Here is a 12,571-nt window from a genome sequence, read left to right on the forward strand (position 1 = left end):
ATTGCATGCCCCGTTAAAAGTTAATTTGTGAAATTTATTTCCTTCTTAAATGTGTTTGAGACAATTGTGACAAAGTAGGTGTGGCAATAAGCAAACGACAATCCATCATTACTTTAAGACATAAAGGTCAATCAATGGTCAGTCAATCCGGAACGTTTCAAGAACATTTCTTCAAGTTCAGTCGTGGCCTCCCGAGTGACACAGTGGCCTAAGGTACTGCATCGCAGTTGCTAGCTGTGCCACTAGAGATACTGGTTTGAGTCAGCCGGCCACGACCGTGAGACCCATGGGGCGGCACACAATTGGCCCAGCGTTGTCCGGGTTAAGGGAGGGTTTGGCCTGCAGGGATGACCTTGTCCCATCGTGCTCTAGCGACTCCTGTGGCGGGCCGGGCACATGCAGGCTGACACGGTTGCCAGGTGTACGGTGTTTCCTCCGACACATTGGTGTGGCTGGCTTCCGGGTTAAGAGGGCATTGTGTCAAGAAGCAGTGCGGCTTGGTTGGGTCGTGTTAAGGAGGACGCATGACTCGCGACATAAGCCTCTCCCGAGACAAGACTAACTACCAATTCAATACCTTGAAATTGGGGAGAAAAAGGGATAAAAGTTTTTTTTTAAATATATAAAAAAAATTACTACTACTAAAAGGACACCAATAAGAAGAAAAGACTTGCTTGGTCCAAGAAACATGAGCAATGGAAATTAGACCGGTGGAAATCTGTCCTTTGGTCTAATGAGTCCAAATTTGCGATTTTTGGTTCCTACCGCCGTGTCTTTGTGAGACGCAGAGTAGCTGAACGGATGATCTCATTTACATTTTAGTCATTTAGCAGACGCTCTTATCCAGAGCGACATTTCATATATATATTTTTTTCCCCCGTACTGGTCCCGTGAGAATTGAACCCACAACCCTGGCGTTGCAAACACCATGCTCTACCAACTGAGCCACACGGGACCTCGTGTGGTTCCCACCGTGAAGCATGGTGGGACTATCATTTGTTTTTTGACAGGACAATGACCCAACACACCTCCAGGCTGTGTAAGGGCCATTTGACCAAGAAGGAGAGTGATGGAGTGCTGCATCAGATGACCTGGCCTCCACAATCACCCAACCTCAACCCAATTGAGATGGTTTGGGATGAGTTGGACCACAGAGTGAAGGAAAAGCAGCCAACAAGTGCTCAGCATATGTGGGAACTCCTTCTAGACGGTTGGAAAAGCATTCCAGGTGAAGCTGGTTGAGAGAATGCCAAGAGTGTGCAAAGCTGTCATCAAAGCAACATCTGAAATAAATTTTGATTTATTTAACACTTTTTGGGTTACTACATGATTCCATGTGTGTTATTTCATAGTTTTGATGTCTTCACTATTATTCTACAATGTAGAAAATTGTAAGAATAAAGAAAAACCCTTGAATGAGTAGGGGTGTCCAAGTTTTGACTGGTACTGTATCCATGTTTAGCTTTCTTAACAAACCAGAAAATAAACAATTTGTCAAAGTTGTCTGGCTAACTCATTGACCATGCTTTGTAGTATACCCCTCTGTCCAGACACAACTGTTTTTTACTCCTGAACAGGCTGGACAATCATCCCTGTGTTTGAGCTTGTGACTAATATATATATATATATATATATATATATATATATATATATATATATATGTGTGTGTGTGTGTGTGTGTGTGTGTGTGTGTGTGTGTGAGAGAGTGAGAGTGAGAGAGAGAGTGTGTCAGTAAGCCTATGAAAGTCTGTACATAGAACAAGATATGCACAAGTGTATGAGTACACACTTGTGCTCTATTGATTCCTTTTGGGGGCTCTGAAGACTCTTAAGGCAGAAGGCCGCAGGGTTGCTGTAAAACTATCAGTCATCAAATCTACAGGCCACTTACTTGGCAGCTCTTTCAAATAAAAACACATTTCTAAATTCACAATTTGATCCATGAAACAAAAACAGAAGACATAAAATTGTAGTTTCCCTACTGGCTCTACAAGGGGTGGACGGGGACAGGGGAGGGTGGAGGAAAGAGGCTGTAGCTTACAATTGGCATTTGACTTGACACTTCTATTGATCAAAATGCCCTTTTAGTTGTACACCAACCTAACAGCAGGGATCTTACTCACATTCACAGGTACCATTCCCTTGACCAAGGCCTGTGTGTTGCTGCCCTCCCTGACTGTCGTCACAACTGGTCAGAAGGGGCAGAAGTTTCTCTCAGCTCTTCCAGTATGGCTCAGTTTGTACCAGGGACAGTAAAGGGGGGATAAAATATTTCACAAATCATAAGGAACGCACATTTAAAAACCCCATGTTCGTCCTTGGTAGCCAGTTAGACATATGTCAATTTAACAGTTTCAAGTGATGGGATCTCAGCAGGGACTCTCCCAGTGAGGTGTCCCCTCCTCCTTCTCCAGTAGGACAAGCATCGTGACCTCTTATTGGCTGCTTTAGTTCACACATCCCTTTACAACATCCACAGGCCCCCCTCCCCCGGCCCCCACAGTCTGCAGAGACAAGGTTCTCTGCTGCTCTGTTTAAGACTGTACGCACACACATATTACCATTACTCTCATTTATATTAGTGTCTTTTGTTAAGGATTTGTGAATCCTGCTGTCAAAATAAAAAGGTAGTAAAAGTCAAGTTAAGAGTCATCCATGAAGGAAGCACTGGGGGTGAACCAGGGGTTCTCTGTAGATATGGTCATGAGTGACGTGGCTGTGGGAGGGGAGAAGGGTTGTCCTTTAGAGCCCTGCCCCACACAGTCGTTTCTGAACGGGGCTGGAACAGAGCCCAGTGGGACACCACCCTGACCCTGGGGTAATGCTGCTATGCCGCCATGAGATACTGGTGGTAGAAGAGGCCGAAGATGGAGGTGGAAAAGAGGCAGGCAGCGATCCACCAGGTGAGGAAGGAGAGGAGGCCACGGAAAAGCAGGGGGGTGAACACTGTTCGCAGGCCCCCGAGGGCCACCGACAGCTGGACCACTGATGCCTGGGCCTCCACAGCCAGCCCTGGAGCTGCAGTTGCTGCTGCAACCACAGCAGGGTCAGAGTTCATCTCCATTGGGCAGGGGAGGTCTTCCACAGAGTACACCCCCCAGGAGTGTCCACCTATAACACAAAGAGTAGGGTGCTACATTAGCAGTGTAGTGGACTAAAGACTGCTGCTAAACGGTTCAATTTAATATATGAGCAATAATTTCTGATGATGTGCCAAACTCACCTAAGGTTTTTAGCAGCAAGGTTGTATGCAGCAACATCACCAAGGGTGCCACGTACTGCAGTGCGATTACACATAGGTAGTAGAAAACACGGGCCACCTTGGAAACAGAAGAAAAAAAGATAACTTCCTGTCAAGAGGAACTCTTAAAACCTCATTTGTTTTATCATACTCTGCCCATCTGTCAAGGCCAAATGATTGTCCGATTCGAGGCGCCACTCACCATCTTCTGCAGGTCAACGGTGCTGATGCGTCCCGCCTCCTTTTTCATCTGCTCCACGCCCTTCTGTGCCAGGTTGAGGTAGGCCTGGAGGTGGTGTCTCATCATGGCCAGGCGCAGCACACACAGCAGCAGGATGGCCCACAACCGCAATGTGTCATAGGTCTCCTCAGTCATCCTGGTGAGGAGTCAGACATAGCAAGTGAGTGAGTGAGTGAGTGAGTGAGTGAGTGAGTGAGTGAGTGAGTGAGTGAGTGAGTGAGTGAGTGAGTGAGAGAGTGAGTGAGAGAGAGAGAGAGAGAGATGGGTGAAGGAAAAATAAGCCAAACCACGTCGATAATGTGAGAAGATGAGATAGTGTGTGAGAGAATGTGAGGGTATGAAAGCCAGGAGTGACAGGGAGAGGTGGAAAGAGATGTTAGAGATGTGACATTTTGGGAAGGCTTAATCCTTTGACCATGCATGTGGTTGAAAAATGTACTGACAAACAAAACAAGGTGAACTTACAAAGGCATACTCTCCTTCCCCAGGGCAGGATTCAGGAGGTAGTCCTTGGTTATAGGCTTCACCCACAGCAGTACCATAATAAGAGGGGAAAGGAAGTTGATATGAAGCAAGGTCCTGGAAGAGAAGAACAAAATAAATGGTCACACATTCTTGTCAGTAAAATGCTTTGCTTATCCAGGAGTACAATGTAAATACTGTATGAGCACTATATGTTTATGGCATACTATCATCCACACTCATTGAGGACCGGCTAGTAGACCACATTACTTATTGGTTTATTCAGATCCCCATTAGCTTTTGCCGAAGCAGCAGCTATTCTTCCTGGGGTCCACAAAAAACAATAATTTAAACTCACACCTACTTCAACCAGCCCATATATGAATGGGACAACAGTGTAACTGCGGTGAGGGGGAGAAAGACAGGAGAGAAGAGAGGGACTCACTGTGTGACTTTGGCTGTGGTCAGGTTGAGGGCGTCCAGGTGCATTTGAGCCAATCGTAGACCAGGGAAGGTGAGGAATGCACCAATCAGAGAGCAGAGCAAGGCCAGGATCAGCTTAAAGGTGAGTTTAGATATGGGACCCCTGGAGAAAAGAACAGAGACACAGTTATACTGGGCTAAAGCGTACCTCACAGTCATACAACATGTGAATATGCACACACACACAGTCCATGAGTCAATTAGATTCATGACCCATGCATACTGATAAAAACAAAAGCTCATACTTACTGGGACTCTAACCCCTGGTTTTCCAAAAACTGTGTGGCACTTTCAGAGAAATTCGCGAAACCTAGATTGAAATGAAAACACGATTCGATTTTAAAATTGGTCCTACGAAGTCCAGAAAAATAACAATTACAGTACATTAGACAAAACAAATGGAATCTATTCCTCTAACAATGGATTTAATCTATTCCTCTAATGTAGAGTTCTTCCACCCTGGTCCTAGGGAAGCACAGGGTTTGCAGGCTTTTGTTCTATCCCATCACTAACACAGCTAGTTAGATAGAATTTGATGTGTTAGTACTGATCTGGAACACTAGCCTGTGGGTCCCAAGGGTTGTATTCACTAGGAAGCAAATGGGACGTTTTCCATTACAAAATGTTTTGCTACGTTTTGTACTAATGAATAGGACCCAGGTGCAGGATGGAAGAGCACTGTGGGCTAGCCACACTGACAGATGGCTCATCGCCCACTCACCTGTCTCCAGGCCAAACTCCAGGTAGTTCTCAGTGACGATGAGGATGGCCATGGCTTTGACAAAAAAGAAGAAAGCGAAGGTGATGCAGAGCGAGCGCTCGCCACCTTCCTCCAGCTTGAAGTAGAAGGCCGTCAGGGAGAACAGGGTCTTACTGTGGAGCAGGGGAGTTAAGGAAAACGCCAGCAGAAACACACAACTCATGAAATATAGCCTACTATTCATATTGCTGTGAGCCATGGCCGTGTAGAGACGTTTCTGGAGTAATGGTGGTGGCTCATTAACATAATGGACTCGAAGGATCAGAAGCATGCAACAGTACTGAACAGTGACCCTGCAACAAGCATGCGCACACACAGTTTAGCTTCTCTCACTCTCTTAAGCAGCGGTCACACATTACCATGGGGCTCAATGGGCCGGGATTCCGCAGAACTAGAATGGTGTTTTCTGCGGTGCCTGGCTGCAGTGTTTCTAGCAGGCTAAGTAAGGACATAGCGTGCTTGTAGAGCTGCCTTGCATCTCCAAGGTGATGGTGTTCAGCCTTTATTCCACATAGCAATCTCTCAGGCCATTCTGAATGGGGAATCATGGTAATGTAGGCAAGCCAACGGATTTGCCTTTTCCTGGGGGTCACAACCAGGATACGAAAGGCTGCATTTTTTTTTTTTAAACTTAAGAGCTAGTTTCTCTCAAAGGAGCAATGAAGCCCCATTATCAGAGCTCAGTGAGGCAGCTGCTAATGTAGCCCTAAATACTCCTTGTGAAGCAGCCACAGAACGCAAGTGGCAAATTTCGATGCAGCATTTCAGCGAGAGTAGCTCTAGCCCACTTCGTTATACCATCACTGATTGTCAGGATAAACCTATGCTTACCAACAGACCACTCGATGGGATGTCTACCTGTTGTGCATTCAACTTCATCAACGCTTATTGAAATCCCTTTCTGTTAGGTGGAAATCACAGAGCTTGGGAATAATCAGATGTTCCAATACATCATACTGTAACTTCACAAAAAATGTAATCTGCTAAATCCATTCTAATTTGGCAGTTTTAAGATTCCATTCCATGGCTGAGGTGTGTTAAGTCGAGGTTAACACAACAGGTGCCCGGCTGCAGCCTCTGGCTCTTTACTTCTCCGAGAGGGTCGCCCGAGACGGGAATATGAAATCAAGTGTGCCATTAACACACACACACACCATCATCATCTTCATCATCATCCACCTAGCCGTGCACCCCCTCCTCCACGTACCACCCCCTCCCAGTCGCCTCTTTTCCCAAGCAAATCAGTCTGGTAGGCTGTGAAAATTGGGCCTCCAATCTTCCTCAGCAGGCATGCAGGAAATGGCATGCCTTCTGACCGCACTCAGCCAGGGAGCGTGGGAAAGATTGATCCCCACGGACTGTGGCGGAGGATAATGCGTATGATTTGGTGACGCGTCGGCAGAAGAGAGTAGCAGGGAGGCATGTGGTGGCAGGCAGTGGCTGGAGCTGTGTCTGTCAGTTTATGGCTACTTACTGCCGTCTGCCTGCTGAAATGGAACCTGGGAACAATCAAGGCTCTCTCTCACATGTTTTTTTACACTCTCGTAGACAAAGATGTTAACCGGCAACAGGTAGGGAACAAAAGGTAGGATTCTCAGTATGTGCACGGAGTGATTAAATGCAAGAACTCTAATGAAATCAAACTCTTTTACTAGGCCTTTCACAGCACCTTTGTTATCGATTTTGTTTTGTGGACAAAATAGGGGCGAGGTACATTGAGCAGTGTATAAATAAATAAATAGAACAGCAGAATATGTACTATCGCGCATGTAATGTTGTCAGAAGGGGAAAAAAAAAACAGTGTTCACTGTTTTTAGTAACATGTAATAGACGTTTCACCATTAATGACTTGGCTTGTCAAACATTGCTATTAGGTGAGATTGGGTTCAACTGAAACCCCGACATCCTCTAGACCTGGATTGCTGTTCAGCAGGACATTGTGACAAATGGATTTCATATAGAAGGGATGATCGAAAGAGAGAAAAATGGATTGGACGATGTACTGACTGAAGGATACATGACGAAGGCGAGGACGAGCAGGCACCACACCACGCTGATGTTCATCTCCCCAGAGGGCTGGGCCACTGTGTAGTACAGCTCTGTGATCAGATACACCACTGTGGCTGCCACCGTGAAGTCCACCAGCCACTGGAACTCTGGGAAGTAGTGCAACGCTGCAGGAAACGAGCAGGAGGATGAAGAGGAGGATGACTGTTTATTTACTATTCTGTTACTTGGTTGATTTATGACAGTAATTCTGGACTGTGATGATGTGCTCAAATACTGAATGATGAAGATTTGTTGAGGTTTAAGAGAAAACAAAACTGGTTATAAAGATAAGAGGATAACTGAATGGTGTCAGTAGATATGGCCTCATACCTAACGTGTCCACTTCTGTGATGCACTTGGTCTCCAGCTGCAGGTCTATGTCCTTGGGAATGGTCAGAGGCTTGTTCTCTATGTGGCCATTGTTCCTCCTGGGACAAAAGACAGAGCGCCAAATCAATACCAGACAGACATGGGGGATAGAGAGACAGACATACAGACATGTCCTATGTTGCAGGCAGGTGTACTCCATGTCATTTTTCTGGTCATTAGTCCACCTCTAAAAACATGACCACAGCAGAGAGTGCTAAATGAAAATCTACTGCTATCGTGTCAATTTACTGGCTGTCCTAAAGAAAAACACATCATATCCTGGACTATATCAAACTTAATCTGTGTACAAGGTCATTTGGGCATCTGCGAGATGGCTAGCGTCATGGAGGTCACAAAAAACGTGACAAAATATTGTGCGCGCACATTGATGAGGCAGAAGGCCGTGTTGTGTTTCTGAGCAGTCAGATAGTTGGCAACAATGACAAGAAGCTGCCACGAGAGGAATCGTAGGTGGCTCATTTCAGCTTGTATCTTTTTTATTGATACAATGTCTAGTTGCCTCATGTCAGGTCTACCCTAATTAGAGGTCGCCCGAGTAATCGGAATGGCCGATTAATTCGGGCCGATTTCAAGTTTTCATAACAATCGGAAATCGTTTTTTTTTTTTTACACCTTTATTTAACTAGGCAAGTCAGTTAAGAACACATTCTTATTTTCAATGACGGCCTAGGAACGGGGGTTAACTGCCTTGTTCAGGGGGGATTCGGGGATTCGTTTTTGCAACCTTCCGGTAACTAGTCCAACGCTCTAACCACCTGCCTTACATTGCACTCCACGAGGAGCCTGCATGGCAGGCTGACTACCTGTTACGCGAGGGCAGCAAGAAGCCAAGGTAAGTTGCTAGCTAGCATTATGAAAAACAATCAATCTTCACATAATCACTAGTTAACTACACATGGTTGATGATATTACTAGTTTATCTAGCGTGTCCTGCGTTGCATATAATCGATGAGGTGCCTGTTCATTTCTCATCGAATCACAGCCTACTTCGCCAAACAGGTGATGATTTAGCACTGTGGTTGCACCTAACCATAAACATCAATGCCTTTCTTTAAAATCAATACACAAGTATATATTTTTAAACCTGCATATTTAGTTAATATTGCCTGCTAACATGAAATTCTTATAATTAGGGAAATTGTGTCACTTCTCTTGCGTTCCGTGCAAGCAGTCAGGGTATATGCAGCAGTTTGGGCCGCATGGCTCGTTGCGAACTGTGTGAAGTCCATTTATTCCTAACAAAGACAGTAATTAATTTGCCAGAATTGTACATAATTATGACATAACATTGTACAACCTTCAATGTAACAGCAATATTTAGGCTTAGGGATGCCACCCATTAGATAAAATACGGAATGGTTCCGTATTTCACTGAAAGAATAAACATTTTGTTTTTGAAATGATAGTTTCCGGATTCGACCATATTAATGACCAAAGGCTCGTATTTCTGTGTGTTATTATGTTATAATTAAGTCAATGATTTGATATAGCAGTCTGACTGAGCGATGGTAGGCAGCAGCAGGCTCGTAAGCATTCATTCAAACAGCACTTTCGGGCGTTTGACAGCAGCTCTTCGCAATTCTTCAAGCATTGAGCTGTTTATGACTTCAAGCCTATCAACTCCCGAGATTAGGCTGGTGTAACCGATGTGAAATGGCTAGATAGTTAGCGGGGTGCGCGCTAATAGCGTTTCAATCGGTGACATCACTCGCTCTGAGACTTGGAGTAGTTGTTTCCCTTGCTCTACATGGGTAACGATGCTTCGAGGGTGGCTGTTGTCGATGTGTTCCTGGTTCGAGCCCAGGTAGGGGCGAGGAGAGGGACGGAAGCTATACTGTTACACTGGCAATACTAAAGTGCCTATAAGAACATCCAATAGTCAAAGGTATATGAAATACAAATGGTATAGAGAGAAATAGTCCTATAATTCCTACAACCTAAAACTTCTTACTTGGGAATATTGAAGACTCATATTAAAAGGAACCACCAGCTTTCATATGTTCTTATGTTCTGAGCAAGGAACTTAAACGTTAGCTTTTTTACACGGCACATATTGCACTTTTACCTTCTTCTCCAACACTTTGTTTTTGCATTATTTAAACCAAATTGAACAAGCTTCATTATTTATTTGAGGCTAAATTGATTTATTGATGTATTATATTAAGTTAAAATAAGTGTTCATTCAGTATTGTTGTAATTGTCATTATTACAACAACAAAAAATAAAAAAATGGGTATCGGCTTTTTTTGGTAATAATCAGTATCGGCGTTGAAAAGTCATAATCGGTCGACCTCTAAACCTAATATGGCTAAACTTTGCTAGCTAACAAACAACTGTAACCACGTATTTGAGAGACACCAAGTGCTCATTGTGCAAATGTATGTTTTTAATAAACATTTGGAGACTGAATATAGTTTACATGTTGTCAACAATCTAAGCCAACCCAGTATGTTTTGGCCCATAGTTGCACACGTGTCGGTTTTGTTGCTAAACAACCAACCAGTCTATTGTCAACCCAACCAAGGCATACTGAGCACTGACGCTAGCTCTTTTGTAGTGCGGAGTAGGGCCCATGTAATTCATAAGTCCAATATTTTGTCATAGGGCTACAGGGGGCAACATGCAGTGCAGACTGCAGGAGCAGCACACGGCAGGGGCTGGGCCAGCTGTTCCTTGGACAAGCCAACCTTTCTAGAGGGCCTCCGGGACACAGGGTAGTGTTTGTTCAGCCATGTGTGTGTGCTGGATTCAGAGGACAATACTATGGCAAGACACTGGGACCAAACTTTAAATGTGTCCAAGGCATCTTTGGGGGACCTGACAGGAAAAAGTGCTCTTGGCTTCACAACAAAAGGAATGGAGATGTGTGGCACAAGCAGGCAAAAGGACAGTGGTCCGTTTTTGAAGTGTAACACGTAGCCCAAACCGGCTGCGTGGTGCGCCATCGTGCATAAATGTATTTTGTCTCCCTACACCAAACGCGATCACAACACGCAGGTTAAAATATCAAAACAAACTCTGAACCAATGACATTAATTTGAGGACAGGTCGAAAAGCATTAAACATGTATGGCAATTTAGCTAGTTAGCTTGCACTTGCTAGCTAATTTGTCCTGGGATATAAACATTGAGTTATTTTACCTGAAATGCACAAGGTCCTCTACTCCGACAATTAATCCACATATAAAACAGCCAACCGAATTGTTTCTAGTCATCTCTCCTCCTTCCAGGCTTTTTCCATCTTTGAACTTTGGCATCTACACTTTCATAGTATTACCACAACAACCGGCAAAACATTTTGTCTTTCAATCACCCACGTGGGTATAACCAATGAGTAATGGGTACCTGGTTCTATAAACCAATGAGGAGATGGGAGAGGCAGGACTTGCAGCGCGATCTGCGTCAGAAATAGGAATGACTTCTATTTTAGCCCTATTTTAGATGCTTGTTGGCGCGCACGAGCAGTGTGGGTGCAATAATTGAATAACATGGATTTCTAAATTCAATGTTTATATCTCAGGACAAATTAGCTAGCAACAGCAAGCTAGCTAAATAGGACAAATTAGCTAGCAAGTGCAAATTGCCATACATGTTTAATGCTTTTCGACCTGTCCCCAAATTAACGTCATTGGTTCAGTTTGTTTTGATATTTTAACCTGTGTGTCGTGATCGCGTTTGGTGTAGGGGGACAAAATAAATGTATGCACGATAGCGCACGTGCGCAGCCGGTTTGGGTTCCGTGTTAGTAAACGTGGCGTTGAGCTACAACCTGCCTCATGGAGGCCTAGGCATTGGACTAGAACTACATAATTGCTCCAAGCAAGAATCTAGAAGATAAACTTCATACTTAATTTTCAAATGTTTGAGAACATTTCACATTGCCAAACCTTGCTTTCTATTAGTCTAAAGGCATGAACACAAAATGGAGATGAGGAATAAATATCTACATAACATAGGTCTTATTTCAGAACTCGCCATAGTATCGTCATGACTTCTACCCGAAACCATTACATGGATTTAGCCGTAAAGCTTGTTTTGTTGGGAGTCTTAAACTGCTGTTCATACACTACTGAAAGATGTCACCTGCATGGCCTGACCAACCATTCAAGGCTCTACCACCTTAACTCACTACCATAGACAGCCAGAGAGCATTTTAAGGCAAGGCTAGCTTCACTCATAGGCAGAAGCAAACAAACAAAAATAAGTCAGTCCTCTCACTTCAAACAGGCCTTAAACAAGCCTCCTAAACACATCAGCTTAATCTCTCAACTGCCGCACCCGTGTTCCCCATCCATCTCACACGTCTGCCTTTCCTTCCTGCCTGATGAGAGGTGCCACTCGCTCCCCTCTGCTCCACCCTCCTCAGCCCCCTCCTTACCGGTCTTTCTTGCTCTTAGTTTTTTGTTGCTTTCCGGCAAGGCTCCTCAACTCATCTTCCGTAGGGTGCTGGTACCACCGCAGACTGGGAAAGGAGGAGACAAGTGAGTAATCTAGGTAGCTTTAGAACTACACCAGTGGTCCCATGTCCTGGAGGGATGAAGGGTGGAAGGGTGGACAGGCTTTTACACATCAATCAATTAACTAACCAATACATCATTTGGATTGTTGTTTTTTTGTGTTGTGCAAGAACAATATATTTACACAGGCTATGGCCCACTAGGACCAGTATTGGTGATGTAATACCTCACATACTCCAAAAAGTGAGCCCTTCTATTGTTTGCGGTTCCAGGCCTTCATGATTGAAAATGATAAGGACCATCAATTAGCAAACAATCTGGGTTTTGCGACCATTTACCTTAGAAAATACACACAAGACATCCCTCAAAGCATATTCAATGTATTCAAGACAACTAATACACCTATGACAAATACTTGCCATAAGTTTACAAAGAGGGTAGTTATTGTGTCCTTTGAGGACTGTACTTAAAACAAGAGCTAATTTAAGA

General features: G+C 44.3%; 1 protein-coding gene across 1 annotated transcript in view; it reads right to left on the bottom strand.

The window, feature by feature from the left end:
• Positions 1-1,807: 1,807 nt before the first annotated feature.
• The window catches only part of tmem161b (transmembrane protein 161B), a 42,548-nt gene continuing 31,784 nt past the window's right edge, over positions 1,808-12,571 (bottom strand). The window contains exons 3-12 of the mRNA XM_029762180.1: positions 12,004-12,087; positions 7,567-7,664; positions 7,205-7,361; positions 5,149-5,300; positions 4,677-4,737; positions 4,390-4,530; positions 3,948-4,061; positions 3,444-3,618; positions 3,224-3,320; positions 1,808-3,111 (exon numbers count right to left, since the gene is read on the bottom strand). Coding sequence (XP_029618040.1) covers positions 2,828-3,111; positions 3,224-3,320; positions 3,444-3,618; positions 3,948-4,061; positions 4,390-4,530; positions 4,677-4,737; positions 5,149-5,300; positions 7,205-7,361; positions 7,567-7,664; positions 12,004-12,087 — 1,363 coding nt within the window. The 3' untranslated portion in view covers positions 1,808-2,827. The remainder of the gene's footprint in view (positions 3,112-3,223; positions 3,321-3,443; positions 3,619-3,947; positions 4,062-4,389; positions 4,531-4,676; positions 4,738-5,148; positions 5,301-7,204; positions 7,362-7,566; positions 7,665-12,003; positions 12,088-12,571) is intronic.

The sequence above is a fragment of the Salmo trutta genome, chromosome 9 (assembly GCF_901001165.1).
Source record: "Salmo trutta chromosome 9, fSalTru1.1, whole genome shotgun sequence".
NCBI classification, from domain to species: domain Eukaryota; kingdom Metazoa; phylum Chordata; class Actinopteri; order Salmoniformes; family Salmonidae; genus Salmo; species Salmo trutta.